This window comes from Taurulus bubalis (assembly GCF_910589615.1).
Source record: "Taurulus bubalis genome assembly, chromosome: 8".
In the NCBI taxonomy this organism is placed as follows: domain Eukaryota; kingdom Metazoa; phylum Chordata; class Actinopteri; order Perciformes; family Cottidae; genus Taurulus; species Taurulus bubalis.
This window is the reverse complement of record NC_136596.1, coordinates 10,157,738-10,173,315: the sequence shown is the minus strand read 5'-3', so window position 1 is coordinate 10,173,315 and position 15,578 is coordinate 10,157,738. Positions and strand designations below refer to the sequence as shown.

The following is a 15,578-nucleotide window of genomic DNA, read 5'->3' as shown; positions in this document are numbered from 1 at the left end:
CAGATGTATTCTTCTGTATGAATTGTTTTGGTTGTAGCACAGATATGTTTTAATCCCTGAAAACCTATTTAAACACTCAAATGAGCTATTTCACTCTTTCTGTTCTTTGCTCTTCTTGCTGGTTGATGTCACAAACTTCCAAGCACCAATAAGGATTTAGCAACATTTTAATCTAAATCAAATGAAGTTTTACTTATTTGGTTGCTGATTTTGCCAGCACCATCAATCACATGTGATCAAACCATGCCCACACAGTCCTGCTGAAGCAGATTAGCTGAGTGTTAAACTCCTAATAAACTCAACTGAAATAAATAATACCTAAGTTTGTTTTTAATGTTGATTGTTGTTATTTAGTCATTCATTTGATTAAGAAAAACTAATATTTGAAATCAAGTTTTCAGGGGCTTTAATCGTTTGTATAATAACCGTGCTTTTTAGGTTAATGTGTATCGATGGATGTAAAGTGTGTTAGTCTAGCCAGTAGTGCTGCAATGATAAGTCAATAAACCAATTAGTCAAATGACAGAAACAAAACCGCAATTTTGCTAATCACTGAATTGTTAAGTAATTTATCCAAAAAAAATGTGAAGATTTGCTGCTTTGTGTCTTTGAAATTGAATACATTTTGGTGTTTAACTATTGCTGGTTGTCAACATCTTATAGACGAAACAACAAAATTATAGGAAACAATAAATACACAAATTGATAACAGTCGTTGCAGCCCTAATAGCCAGATGCACCTCCTTTACAGAAGAATCGAGCAAAGAAGGATTTGATAAATCCCTTGAACACTAGTTAGTTGATTAATCATTTTAATATAAAAACTTGGCAACTGTTGTCCAATCAAAATAAGAACCCACTCACGACGCCTCCAGGTTAGCAGCTACGTCAGAGTAGACTTGGATTAGGACTGCAGAGTGCACATGTCCTCACACACTGATGGACAGGGAGGCCCCTTTCCAACTGCTGTCTTTCTTCAACAGAGCCTGATCTAGGGTCTGGGGACGGACCGTTTGGCACAGCCTCCCCTAGTTTCTACAGAGATAAGCGAGCAGGTGCGCTTCCATATCGACTTGCTTCTCCTCTGTCCACCAACACCAAGGTTCGAGGGAAGTAGCCCCTTCCCGCTCACCCTGAGGATCACAGGCTGGGTTGACTCCCCATCCTATGGGTCTCATCGACCGTCATCAGATTTAGACTTTATCTGATGCCCTCTCTGGGCTTTACCGTCAGATTTAGGATGGGGACACCTCAGGGAAACTCCACTGATACTCCACAATACCCTCCTCCATCGGGAACCTGAGAACTAGTTTGACCCCAACCCATCACCATAACCAAACACTTATCTTTACCTAACACACACAACAGCTTTCTGTGTCTCGTGTCTTTGGCTCCAGAAGTCAGGCCTCAGAGTGAAGATGTTTAATGTTTGAAAAAAAATAAGAATATTCTGTGGTGCGTCTCGAGCTACAAAAAGTTCCGGAAAATAAGGGTAATTTAGAGTCATCAATGAAAGGAGAAATCAGATGTGAGAAAATAGACTGGAGTTGCATTTTTATAACTTACACGGTGTAACTGCAATCTGAAAAGATTCCACTATTTAAGTATATTGAGCATGTACAGTTTACAGGACACAAGTACACAAACAAACCTCTTCTAGTATTCGTTTTGTTATAATCATTTTGTTTAACTCAATTGTATGTAGTGCACTAAAAGATGAAGGCATACTCTAGCTAAAATATGTGTTGCTAACAGTAATTTGTAGTTTTCTGGTGTTATGTTGTATTCTGAAAACTAATTTTGAACATCTCTGCAATTAGCTGTCCATTTTAAGATCTTTAAAACACAGAAGAAATAGCAAAACTGTTAATGGAACTTGAACATATTTTTACCACTGTTGACGGCTTAAACTGTCCTGATGAAAAGACGTGATTGTTTTTTTCATCTTATATCAAACTTATTGTGAAACTATTTAAAATGTCTTGTTTTGTATGCTGCTGTGTAACCATTTTATATTTCATTCAACTTTTCGTTTCCTTGCAAATGTGTTATTGTGTAAAGATAATCCTGTCTAGATTGATGTAATAAAATAATGCCCCTTGTTTTTTTTAACATGTGTCTCTTTATTTGTGTTAACAACACAGCAGTATTCATGCTCCAGTGTGCATTTTATGTGCTGATAAAGAAAGTGTCTCCGAAGCAGTCAAGTTTGCGTCTGCACTTGATTTGAGTCACATTTGTGGTGAAAGAACAACTCAGTCTTTCTTCCTCCCATACATTTTGGAAATTAGCTCTACAAGTAGCCCACAGGGAAAATCTTAAAATAAAGCTCAGCAAAACCCAAGCATAATCTGAGTCCAGATTACGGCACAAGAGCAACCCCTGTTCCAGTCCACAGGAGTGGACTAGGTGCTCTGCGGCAGCAGAGGGCTCTTCCCTTTTGATACCACCACAGCCTGTTCTCCGATGCTGTCATCAATGAGCAGAGCAATGGCGCCATCTAGCTGTTTTGAGGCTGCTAACGCCACCACAGCTTTCTCTGTGGGGAATCCCATCTTCTCCAGCTGCTGGAGTCTGAGAGGAAACAAAGGTTTTTTAGCAAATAATTACTTGAAATCACATAAATAAAACTGTACTTAGTTAGGAATAAGGAGTTTTACAAAAAAATGCAACATGCTACACATAAAGATATTAAATATTAAGATATTCAATTTTACGAACCGCAGAGAGGAAACTGATGATTTGGGCACCTCCACTTTTGCATCAGGGTTGTCAGGAATATCCTGTAGTGAGGCCAGTATTCCTGCTTTTAGCATCTGGTCTTCCAGTACCTCGGCCTCAGACAGTGCAGCAGACTCTTTCATTATCCAGGCAGGCACTGGATCCACCCATGGGTGGTGGTTCGATTGAGCTGCAGGCATCATCTGAGAAAGGGATCTAGAGCTATGACAACAGATTAGGTTAAACATATGAAATCTGCCTCTGCATGCAGGTGGTGAATGTAAATATTCAGTGAGACTTTTGACGTAAACAAGATGAATCCCACCTCTGTGAGGTAATGCAGACGGGCAATCTCAACCTGGCAGAAGAGCGAACATACACCCAATCAGGAAGGAAGTCCAAGACCCCGGCCTCCTCCAGCTCCTGTAACATCCCAATGAAGGACTGCTGATCTGAGCGGTACATTAGTGTTAAAAAAAAAGAAGTCCAAATTGATTTGGCGAGGGAGGGGCCGGCACATTTCAAATCAAACACCTTTACTATGGGTCATCACAAGTTTACATTTAGATCACAAAGCCTGAGATAAAACATACACAAAAGGGTGTCCATGAATAAAAATATTCGGAAAGTTATTAGTCATGGTTAACTACAGTAAAAAAAAAAAAGGAAAAGTATTACCAAAATGGTGTTCTCAATCCCTTTGGCTAGGGATTACATGATGTCAATTTCTATGTAATAAAATAAAAAGTCCTACAAGTTCAACACAACAAACAGGACAGGGAGACAGATGTCAATACAGCACAGTGTTGTTTGTTTGTTGGGAGAAAATATTTGAGTAGAAATGAAATGACAGGAAAGGATACAGTTGTGTCCGATGAATATTGTGCAGAAGTGGAGCAGGGCCGGTGTTCCGGGCAGCAGCAGCAGCCCGATCAGCAGAAGAAGCCAGGGGAGAAACCAGACTGGCAAACACCTCAGCAGCCTCCTCTGTGCCACCTGACGACACTGCGCTGCAAACAGAGCCAGCTGGATGGCAGAGTAACCACAGATCCGACTCGCATCACCCCCACCGACAAAGATCACCAGGGTGTAAAGGAGAGGTAATATGGCCATCGTCAGGATGGAGAGGGCGAGAAAGGCGACTGTCCCCCAGCGTCGCTCCTGACACGGTCCAGCCAACAGCAGGAGGGCCACGCTGACCAGCAGAGAGGGCACGTCGTCGTGACTGAAGGCGTACAGGAACACATCTGAGGGGAGGGGGGCATGAGACAAGCCTGCGTTACATGCGTTGGTTGGGTCACTGAAGTATGAGAGCCGTGAAATACACAGGTACCTCTGAGCCTTGGGAAGTCTCCACCTGGACCGACGGTGAGACTTGCCTGGATGCCCCCAGCATACACCAGGAGCGAGAGTGTTGTCAATAAAGATGTCCCCAGACAGAATCCAGGGCGATCCGATCCAAACCAAAACCATGCTGGCAATATACGATTGAGCATTGTTTACGATGGTTTGTAGTTTCTCCACTTACTTGTACTTTAGTGGGATAATTCTGGCAAACAACAACAAGCTATAGCACCCTCCATATTTTAACTTGTCAACGCATCTCTGCCACAGTATGTACAATAGGCCTGTGGGTGTAACATAACTATTTCCTCAATGCATTAGTAATAAATGTCCTTAGATAACAACATTTCATTTTGAGGTCTAAACTGTGGTCTTCTTCTTCTTCTTCTTCTTCTTCTTCTTCGTTTTTACTGGGCCAACCCAAGTTGGGCGCATTGCTGCCACCTGCTGGACAAGCTGCCACACGTTTGCATAGGAAACAGCCACATTCACACTGCAAGGCCTGTCTTGTGAATCATACAACAAAGTGGTGAAACGATAATGAATTGCCAACAATTTAGATAATCGATTCAGCTTGTATGTCCTTTATTTTTTTTTTAAAAGACAAAATTCTCTGAATCCAGCTTCTTTAAAGTGAGGATTTTCTGATTTTCTCTGAATTACGTGATAATAAATTGAATATCTTTGGTCGTTGGTCAGACAAAACAAGACATTTGAAGATGTCACTATAGGCTTCTGGTACTTTTGCCATTTTTGGAAGAAGTATTCAGACAGAATAATTTAAAGTATTAATAGATACACCACAAGTTAAAATGTTGCATTAAAAATGTTGTCAAACTATTTCACAAAGTGAGTTTAACCTTTGGTAGTTCAGTCCAGTGGTTCCCAAGTTAGAGGTCGACGGGTTTAATGATTGCTACACCTTTTTTTTTTTTTTAATGTGCCTAATGTTTTATTTAAAAAGAAGAGGGACATCATGTTCACATTAGATCACATTAGATCGCAAAGATGTAGTGAACCTTTGGTTGAACCTTTTACCATAATTATAAACGTTTCACTCTCCTTCCACTCTCCTCCTACTATAATATATAGTATAGTATATAGTATCCAGAATTCGATTGACCAGAGTTCAGCTGAAAAAACAAAGAAAAAAAATCATAATTTAGTATTTGCATTAATTTGCATTAATAAGAAGACATGAAACATATTGATCATTATAACCATAATTCCCTCTTTAACTTGTGTAAGCAAGACTATACTATATCGTATAGCATAGTATAGTAAGTTGGTTGTAGGTTGTTTTTTAAATGAAACGTGAAAGCGATTATTCAACGGACCCGTCGCTGTTCCCGCGATGTTTCGTATTTATCGCGAGATTTGTTTCCTGCAAAGAGAATTACATTTCTCCAGCAGCCAGACTCGTCCAGTCGTCTTCTACAGGCACACTAAAATGGCGTCGGCTCCGGGTGAGTAGAGAATTTTGAAATTGTATCCATATTGTGATGAATATCTGTGATTTAACTTAAGCAATTGGGTGGTTTGGTTTATTTTAAAAGAGATTGTGCCGATATAATCTATTTGTCTGATTGTAAGTTCAAATATCGTTTCGCGTTACTCGCGCTAACGTTCGACACAAGGCCTTGTCCTGTTGTTTTTTGAGGAGATTTCCTTTTGATAGATAATGGACACCAGATTAACAAAATTATCAAAATGTTTATTTCGCGTGCTTAATCCTACATGTCGTTGTGCTCGTTGAAGCGCCGCCTGCTCGGTGAAAGGTTTAACCTACATCGGCGAAGCTAAATGGCGACCTAACAACAGTTCACTAGCGTGCTGCTAGCATTAGCATCGCTGCTCGCGCCAATACCGTTTTCTTCGAAGGCTCAGTTGTTGGCTAACACACGTGTAACTTTCCTTTAGCAGATTACAGCACCTACAGTCAGACCACTGCGCAGCAAGGGTAAGAGCCTAATCAAGTGATTGAATACAATGCTTGTATATGTCTGAGTGTGCAATGCTCGTTGAATGGGTTTATGACTACACGGTGTTACTGTTGGAAGTAGGTTGTAAAACTTCCATTTGTGTTTTTACAGGTATGCTGCTTATGCTGCCCAGCCCGCACAAACCTATGGGCAGTCTGCACAGGTGAGATTTACGTCAACATGGAAGGAAAAGCAACCGTTATGATTGGAATAGTCGAGGTTATCGTTTTAACTTAATGGTTTATGTACATTTTAAAGATTGAATTTGTTCATTTAATTGTATGAATACGAGCTACAACACATCTTGCTTACACCAGTTGAAGAGGAAGCAGTATGGGTATAATGATCAATATGTTTCATATCAAATAAGGTAATCCGTTAGTCCCCGCAGTGTGGAAATTGCATGATTAGTCCAAATTGATGTTTATTCTACCGAGCAACTAAATCATGATTTTTGTTTTTCAGCAGAGCTATGGTCAACAGAGTTATGGCGCATATGCCCAACCTGCCGCTGCTGATGGAACTTACACTCAGACAACACCTGCTGCTGGAGGCTACACTCAGCAGCAGCAGCAGCAGCAGCAACAGTACGGATCCTCGTATGCCCAGCCAGCAGCAGGTTGGTTATTAAACAGGAGCGTTGACCAATTGTATGGAGTTCTGCTTGGAACTACATGCTTTGGGTGGGATAAGACCAAATTTAGCCAAAAGAAAATTTGGTTGTGTTGGTTTTAAACATGCATAGTGCATGCAATACTATTTGTACAATGTCCTTTTGCAATCAGATACAATTGTCTTTTAATCTGGCTACCCAAATCAGAAAATTAAATTATTGTATATCTCGGCAATGCAAATCTGATGTTCAATGGAAAATGCATACAAACATTGCCTTTTTTAAAGATTGGAATTGCAGCCTAGAGTGTTTGTTTGAAAGACGACCCTTCAAGTATAATTAATTGTCATTTCAGAATTTCCCTCAATTTTTTGCTTTATGATTGTCGCACCAATAACACTTTTTAAAATATATTTATTTCCCCTCAGCCGGTTATCCTGCTGCCCAGTCAACCACTAACACCTACTCCCAGTCAACCCAGAGTTACGGAGCCAGTGGTTATGACAGCACTCCGGCTGCTGCTGCTCCAGCCGCCTCCCAATCTTATGGCTCTCAACCAGGGTATACTGCCCAGTCGGCCTACCCTGGTTATGGCCAGCAGGCTGCTCCCACTGCACCACAGAGGTATGTACCCCTCCGCTTGAAGCCAAATAAGTGAATTCAACAAGGATATGCTCATTTCACTCTGCTCTGTCTTTGTTTGACAGTTACAACACTAGCAGCCAGCCAGCCAGTTACAGCCAAAGTAGCTACTCCCAGCCAGCAGCTTATGGTCAGCAACAATCTGGCTACCAGGCCCAGCAGGCTAGCTACGGTCAGCAGCCGGGTTACCAACAGCAGACCCAGCAGCCGCAAACGGCTCCTCCTGCTTACCCTCCCCAGGCTTCTGGTTCCTATGGTCAGCCGCCAGCCAGCCAGTACAGCCAGCAAGGTGGACCTCCTAGTTACAACCAGTCCAGCCATTACAGTAAGTTTGCTCAACCTCGCAGAATAGCTGCTTCTAATCTTAATTGATACACTTTGTCTTAATGTCACTGTAAACGTACACTGATGGATTTTTGCTCCTGTTATGTAGATAATTACAGGCAGGATGGCCAGAGTGGAGGTTCTGGTTACTCTGGCTCTGAGTCTTCAAGGTACGCAGGGTCAGGGGACAGCAGGGGCCCTGGCAGGGATGGCTTTGATCGTGGTGGAATGATGCACCGTGGCCGTGGAGGCATGGGCCGTGGAGGCATGGGGTAAGTGTCTCTCCTTACCACTCAACCTCACATGTATTTTAACTTTACAGGTCCTGTGGCCACTTGGGGCAGGGCTGAGACTAGGGTCATCGGAAACAGTTGGAGTAATTCATAGTAACATTTCAGTAATTGCGGCAACTTTTTTTCTCATTATTATGAGATGGTCTTGATTTTTAAGCACTTAATGCTGATAAGTTGTGAGTTTCCCCTATAAAGCCTGAGGCTTGTAATGGAAGATGTAGTCAATGCCAACGTTGGCATCAATTGTAGCAATTCTCATCCCGTTTCTCTCAGCCCTGCCTCTAATTTTGCCAAAGGTAAGATTTTTATTTTTATATATTAAAGTTGATTTTGAACAGAGCTTTGCAGAAACATTTAGGTTAAACAGCTTAAATTCTAGAACATTTGATTATCAGTCATATCAAAGTTTTAGGATAACTCAGAAATTACTTCATGTTTGGTCAGGTAATGTGATAGAATCTTATTGCGATAATATCTTGCACACATATTCTCAAATAAGGTTTCCCTAAGGAGAGTTCAAACACGCATGGTCAACAGCACCCTTTAAACCACTTTCCCACTTTGGTGCATAATTTGTGGCATACTTACAAATACTAGAATGCAATTAGCGGTTGTCTAAATCATGCAGATTTCTTCCCCCAATAATTGTGATGCTTGAAATACCTAAAATGATACTAAAATATAGTGTCCTGCAAGACCGTACAACATAATCTTTTTAAATAGACACGGGTCTCATGCAGTAAATTCTGCTGCATTTCAAAAACTAATTTTCAAGTGCTATATTTGGGTCAATATATTTCCTCTTGTTGCCGTTTTTTCACCCCTTTTACTTGTGGATACATTCAATGGTGTGATCAGTTTATGGTTGGGTTTTTACGAGCCTGTCGCTGGCAATAAGTATTTGTCTTCTTTCGACTGTCCCGATGAAATTAAAGTTGCACTGCGCAAATGGCAGTCAAATATGCCAATGTACTGCCAGCTCTTAGTAATATATTGCATCAACTACGAGAGACAAAAAACATTTAACTACTTTCACTCAAGTTTCTGAGTACATTTTCAGCTCGTAGCACACATTGGTCATAAAAGATAATAATCATCACTTTAATCTTTTAAAAACTTGATTACCAAAGTCTCAATATCCATCCAAGCTTTAAAAAAAGACAAATGAACTGGTAAATGTGTTTTGGTCAAAATATTGAGAGCACGTAATATAAAAATCCAGCAAAAATGTTCTGCCGCACCCACTGTTATTTGCCAGACATGTACTGGCAGTGTTTTGTGGTGTCACACCGTGACATATAGTTGGAGGGAGAAAAACAAGTAGTGATATAAGACATGGGGAAACACAGTATATTTGGTCATCATAACCATATTTTAGAGGTGCTCTGGGAATTGTCTTAGTGGAGCTGCATTCAGTCAATGGGTTTTGGTCTAGTGGGCTCCAGTCTAATCTCAGCCTTACTACAATAACTGGTGTTCAGGTGTAATATACTTTTTTTTTTTTTTAATTGTGTGTATCCCTCCTGATAGTGGAACTCTAACTCAATTGAGCAGGTCTGTGACACATTTAATCTGGTACCCTCATTGAAATGCCATATCAACTTTGCTCCTGGTGCATCTTTGACATTTGAGCAGTTTGTCCCATGTCGATGCTCATAATTTTCTATACTCTGTAGACAGACATGGTTTGACCCAACCCCAAATCAGTTGAACTGAGATAGGATGCCCTGAATAGGATTTTGAAGGGTTACCAAGAGACGGGCCCGGGGGCGTGGCAGAGGTTGTACGGTACATTGTTTTGGTTTAGATTGGTTATCACGGCTGTTGAACTAAAATCTGAAAAATAATATTTTTGAATTGCCAATATAGATCTTTGACATGACAGGTTTTCATTCTTAGGATCTGGTTTTGGGAAAGAGACGTTTCCCCCCAGCATTCTTGAACATTCAGTTTTGGGTCTGGAAGGGTATGTTCTTTTCTGGTACACCAATCTAAACTCTTTTATTATAATAATAGTTCTTTATGACTTCTTTCTTCTGGTTTTGGTGCAGCTAATACACATACATACACACAAACAGTTTTTAGGCATAGCTTTTTATGATACAACACTCTAATCAAGCTAGTGTAGTGTTACTAAAGTAGAGGTAAATGAGAAAGCATTTACAAATTGCATAAATAGGAATACAACCCTAACTAAATGAATAAATTGAGACAACGTAAATCTTTTATAGTTATTTTAATTTTAGATTTGCACAGGTATATTTGTGTGTTCTGGGGGGAAGTGGGCACATCATGTCATTTTGAAATGTTTGAAATTGTTTTTGTGGTTTGGAATACAAATGTTTGATCACATTCTTTTGATCACTTTTTAACATGCTTTGTCACATTTATACCGTGCAGGTAACAGTGAGAGCCATTTAAACCCATCTATTCTCTAAAATGTATCTGTACTCGGTGCAGAGCCGCCAGCTTAAGCAGCAGGAGGGAGCTAAAACAAAGAGTCGGGGTCTGCCTTTTTTCAACAACTGAGGATGGTGGTTTTATAAGCATGATGGATATATTAATTAACATGAAAGTCTTTGTATTTGATTTAACGTAACCCTGGTAAACACTGTAAACAATATATTTTTTGGTGTTTTGTCATAAGAAATTGTATAATTGTTTATTTTTTTACCTGGTGAATGTGATCACCACTGAATGTCAAATTTCAGATGCATTGTTTATTTTTTACAATTGTACAAATCTGCAGCAGCTGTAACCTTTTGTTAGAAAGAAGAAGAAAGTATTTGGGTGCTGGCTTGTTTCTAGTTACAGCTATGCCATCAATGCATCTGAAATATTTTACCAGTGTACAAATGTTTGGGTTTTGTCACATTTTCAAAGGCTGTGAAGATATGTTATTCGTTAATATAATTTTGCAGAACTGTATCCGCTACTCAAAACTGTCACTGAAGTTGTACTCGGCTAGCTAAGGAATGGCACATAGTTAATACTTTCATCCCCTCAAGTCGATTGTGTTTTTATAATTTGGGGGATTTTCTTAGTTGCTGTTGGGCTAGTTAGAATGTTTTGATTACTCCCTCAATCAAGCCACTTTGCTCGAGCCATGGAAGTGGCTGTAAAAGGGAAGTCGCCTTCATATCTCCATTTATTCCCCCATAGCAGCGCTGGAGAACGAGGTGGCTTCAGTAAGCCTGGTGGTAAGTTAACGCGTATTACACTGGTTAGTCCTTTCAAAGCCTTAAACTTTTTAAGCAAATATGCTTCGAGTATTGATGTGTCTTACATTGTGGTATGCAAAATTTATTTACATGTACATATATGAAAATATTGGATTTTTATTTTTTTTTTCAATGCCTGAGACAATTTTCTCTGGTGTACTTGGTATAATTCAGTCACTGCTTATGGTTTGACAATGAGTTTTTGACAGGTTAAAGACAAATTTCCACTCAAATGTGTGTTACTGCTTTTTATCAAATCTCGAGCCGAATTCCAGGGTTTTTTTGAGGATTTCTTACTGGTCTTTGAGGCTTTTCAAACGACACACAGTTATTTGCCAAAGGGTCTGAGGTGTTCTATTTTCAATTCAATATATCACTCGTGGGGAATGTGGTGTACCATAAGGTGCCATTTTCAACTTCCCAATGTGGCCGGCAGCATCTATAAGGGAGTGTCTGGGTTATCTTTTGTAGTACTCTTCAGGTGTTGTACACTGAACTTTGGTTTCACGCACTGACTTTTCTCAATCTGTTTCCCCTTCAAATGATGGACTACAGGACCAATGAACAGTGACGAGCGTGAAATGGGTGAGTAGTCATTTTATACGACACCCTATAACTTAGGGCTGTGCGGTATACGGTTTGAACCGTATACCGGTTTCAGATTTCCATACGGTATGAATTTTTCATATACCGTCATACCGGTGGTTACACGTAACAACTGTTGGTGCGCTATGTGCCGTCAGCGATGACTGAACCCAGTTACACTGACAGGTAAGTAGCTCCACTGCGCTCCCAGTATTAAACTGTAAAAAGTCAATGTTGCTGCCTGCTGTCTAGTTGACTGTTGACAATGTCTAGTTGACTGGTGCTGTTAATGGAATCAATGTGTTTACTTGTTTAAAAATATTTATACCGTGATATGAATTTTTGGCCATACCGCCCAGCCCTACTATAACTCCCTCCCTATGCAGAATACTTTTCCTGAAGTATAAGGAAGATTGTTTTACTGTGCATTTACAGTTTTTGTGTGTATTGGTTGCAGGACGACCTGAAGAGCAGGATGACTCTGAGAACAGCACAATCTACATCACAGGACTGACTGAGAAGGCTACCCTGGAGGAAATGGCTGAATTCTTTAAACATGTTGGCCCGATCAGGGTAAAAATAGCTCTTCACTTAAAATGTTCTCGTACGCATAACTAATGTTGGAACTAAATGTACGTTATTTTCTCTGTGTAGATTAACCGCAGACTTGGCCAGCCTGCCATTAACATATACACAGACAAGGACTCCGGAAAGCCCAAGGGAGATGCCACCCTTTCCTACGAGGAGCCAATCTGTGCAAAAGCAGCTGTGGAGCATTTTGATGGTGCATTTTATTGGCTGTGCACATCAGACCTGAACAGAATACCTAATACATGACTCCAAACTGAAAATATTCCCTCAAGTAATATAACCTTGTGAATTGTTTTTATCTTTAATTGTAGGAAAGGAGTTCCAAAGTCGAAGGCTGAAGGTGTCGATGGCACGGCGCAAGCCCATGATGGGTGGAATGAGGGGCGGCATGCCCATGAGAGATGGTATGATGGGTCGTGGAGGTAAATTCAGCAGGATTTGTTTCTGTTGGGCTTGCTTCAGATGACAAACTTGCAGAAACGGTTAAACGGTTGTCTGGCACTCAACAGAAATAATGTATAAAAACGATGGCAATATGCTCGTTATTAAACAATATGTTCTCTTTCTCATCAGGTATGATGGGCCGTGGAGGAGAACGTGGAGGGTTCCCCCCACGTGGTGGTCCTCGTGGTATGAGCAGAGGTGGACCCACAGGAGGCAACATGCAGCAGAGAGCTGGGGACTGGGAGTGTCCAAACCCGTATGTATTACTTCATAGTGTAGTGTCTATTTTTGGGAGCTTTTTTTGGTACCAAAGATTGGTTTATAGTGTGTTTTAATGGTCTGTGTCCACAGGGGTTGTGGCAACCAGAACTTTGCCTGGAGGATGGAGTGTAACCAGTGCAAAGCACCCAAACCAGAAGGGTTAGGCGGTGGCGGCCCTCCTTTCCCCCCTGGTGGAGGTGATAGAGGCAGAGGTGGAATGGGAATGCGTGGAGGCAGAGGCATGGACCGTGGTGGGCCAGCGGGAGGTGGAGGCCCAGGCGGTCCTGGAGGTTTCCGTGGAGGTTGGGGAGACCGTGGTGGCTTCAGAGGACGCGGTGGAATGGATAGGGGGGGTTTCCGTGGAGCCGGGCGTGGAGGACCACCCATGGACCGCATGGGTGGCAGAGGTGGAAGAGGAATGGGCCCACCAGGTGGAAAGATGGATATGAGGTAGGATCAAGACTCACCGTAATGTTTTTTTGCTTTTTCTTGGCGAAAAAATTCCAAGACCATAATGTAAGCCAATTACAAAAGTAGATAAATGACCAGAATTTCGTGTCAAAACCTGACGCTGCAAACATGTAACTGACTACTTTTCTGTTCTTTCTGTCATCAGAGACCATCGCCAGGAACGCAGAGAGCGACCCTATTGAAGAACTCGTTGATTATTCCTCTTGTGGAATTTGATTTTTAAGAAGATCATTTTTAATTTATGATTCCATATTTCAATGGTTATAGAGCTGCTTTCAAACATCCTGTGCAGTTTCATTCAACTCCAGTTTCCTTTTTTTTCATTTAGTCTACCATGTTTATTCCACATCTTGTATTGTGCATGTTTTTTTGTTTTTTTAAATGTGCTGATTAGATTTGACATTGTTGTAAAATGGTTAATCTTTTTTTCATTTGTTACCATAATTGCTTCCCTTTTCCCATGACTAGCAATTGTTTGATGACAAAATTGGAAAATAAAATTTTACTGATTTGATGTTTTTGAGTTTTAATAATCTTTACAAAATAGTCATGCAGGGAAATGAACAGATTTATGAATAGTCTCTTTGAAATTCACGATCTGTAGACATTGTGAAAGCAGTCTTGTACGTAAGACTTAGTCAATGCTTCTACCACAGATGATTTAGATTTGTTAATCATATATATCATATTCCTCTGTGGTAGCTTTCAGAAATGTAGGACAACTTTATTATGGGTGTCTCAAGAATAAAAACAGTTACAGACTTACTTATATTGAAGAACCTGAGAAATAATTTCACTTTGTCATATTCTGAAGAGCACTTCAGGGTAATAGGAATCAGCGATCTGACATTTAAGACTCAAAGTAATGCAGCATTTTATTGTTTTATTCTACTGTACATTGCTTGTCTGTAGATGGCACACCTCTGCAGGTCTACATTGCTGCTGCTGTTACTTTGGTTGCCAATAGCTGGAGCAGTTTGAACTGAAACTAAGTGCTGTAGTTCTGACATAAATGGTCCTGTCTGGCTCTGGTGATTTGCATTAATGATGCCATCTTGATTATGCAAAACAACAATGACATACAGTTTCAAGTGTTTTCTCATGACTTAAATGTACTTTTACCTGTAAGATTTTGTCTCAACCAAAATAGTAACTTGTTTTCTGCTTTCCATGACTTGATGCTCCAATACACAGCAATATTATAAACTGACGTCACCAAGACACAATGAGCTGATTTTAGCGCTGGTATAAAATCTAAACCAGAGAAAAATACCGTAAACAACTTTACTTTCTTACTAATCTTTTTTTGTTTTTTTATGTCGTATTCTAACTGCATTTAGGCTTTGACCTCATTGCTGCTCTTTTTATTAGTGTTCTCCAAAAGGCAATCGAGTTGAATCATCGGTTGTTATTAATCACAGATGTGTCTTTGGTACATTTAATTTTGTACATCTGGTCGACATATGGACATCAAAACCATCTTCCTGCCATGTTTTCTTTTCATACACCTACTGGGTTACCCCTAGATAGCCTTACCTGTAGGATTCTGACTAAATATTGTGTTGAGAGTAGGTTGCATCCTTTGCAGTATCTTCTATTTCTTAGTGACCAAACAACTTTTTCTTGTTAACAGCGTTGTACAGTAGAAGCTGTCTCACTTCACAATGTTATTGAGGTGCCGTAATTGAGGCTTGTGTCTTTTTTTAATTTTATTTACAGCCCTCTGAATGATCCTACAGCTGACATCTTAAAATACTTACTGTGGGCGGTTGTTCGTGTGGATTAATAGAGTGCTGGATTCTCTCTTTCTTTTTTCTTTTCTTTTCTTCACCGACAGAAAAGCTGATTCATCCAGGCCCAGAAAATGATCTCATCAACCCCCACCTTCTCTCTCTCTCTCTCTCTCTCTCTCTCTCTCTCACTTCCACCCCCTCCTTTCCTTTTTTACTCTCTCCCTCTCTTTCTTAAACAGACACATCCCTCTTTTTAAATTCAAACAATCACACATGAGAGTATAAGAGCTGCTCCAATAGATTGTCAGAGGGGAAATGAGGCGGTGGAAAAGACTTTGAAACGCCCAGTCAGA

At 40.4% G+C, this 15,578-nt stretch overlaps 3 protein-coding genes across 3 annotated transcripts in view; 2 read left to right on the top strand and 1 right to left on the bottom strand.

Moving 5' to 3' along the window:
• The window catches only part of emid1 (EMI domain containing 1), a gene marked incomplete at both ends in the record, with an annotated part of 50,339 nt that extends 49,222 nt beyond the window's left edge, over positions 1 to 1,117 (top strand). The window contains one exon of the mRNA XM_079222596.1: positions 984 to 1,117. Coding sequence (XP_079078722.1) covers positions 984 to 1,117 — 134 coding nt within the window. The remainder of the gene's footprint in view (positions 1 to 983) is intronic.
• Positions 1,118 to 2,125: 1,008 nt separating this feature from the next.
• On the bottom strand, positions 2,126 to 4,438 carry rhbdd3 (rhomboid domain containing 3). The gene is made up of 5 exons (XM_079222104.1): positions 4,055 to 4,438; positions 3,585 to 3,968; positions 3,047 to 3,173; positions 2,722 to 2,937; positions 2,126 to 2,574 (listed from the first exon to the last, which is right to left on the bottom strand). The coding sequence occupies exons 1-5, from the start codon at positions 4,215 to 4,217 to the stop codon at positions 2,406 to 2,408; spliced, it is 1,059 nt and encodes a 352-aa protein (XP_079078230.1). The 5' UTR covers positions 4,218 to 4,438; the 3' UTR covers positions 2,126 to 2,405.
• Positions 4,439 to 5,515: 1,077 nt separating this feature from the next.
• On the top strand, positions 5,516 to 14,000 carry ewsr1b (EWS RNA-binding protein 1b; the record flags this gene model as incomplete). The annotated part of the gene is made up of 15 exons (XM_079222038.1): positions 5,516 to 5,531; positions 5,986 to 6,025; positions 6,159 to 6,210; positions 6,513 to 6,666; positions 7,089 to 7,284; positions 7,368 to 7,627; positions 7,736 to 7,898; positions 11,082 to 11,119; positions 11,696 to 11,725; positions 12,183 to 12,298; positions 12,380 to 12,509; positions 12,628 to 12,738; positions 12,890 to 13,016; positions 13,112 to 13,471; positions 13,638 to 14,000. The coding sequence occupies 15 exons, from the start codon at positions 5,516 to 5,518 to the stop codon at positions 13,672 to 13,674; spliced, it is 1,830 nt and encodes a 609-aa protein (XP_079078164.1). The 3' UTR covers positions 13,675 to 14,000.
• Positions 14,001 to 15,578: the final 1,578 nt, after the last annotated feature.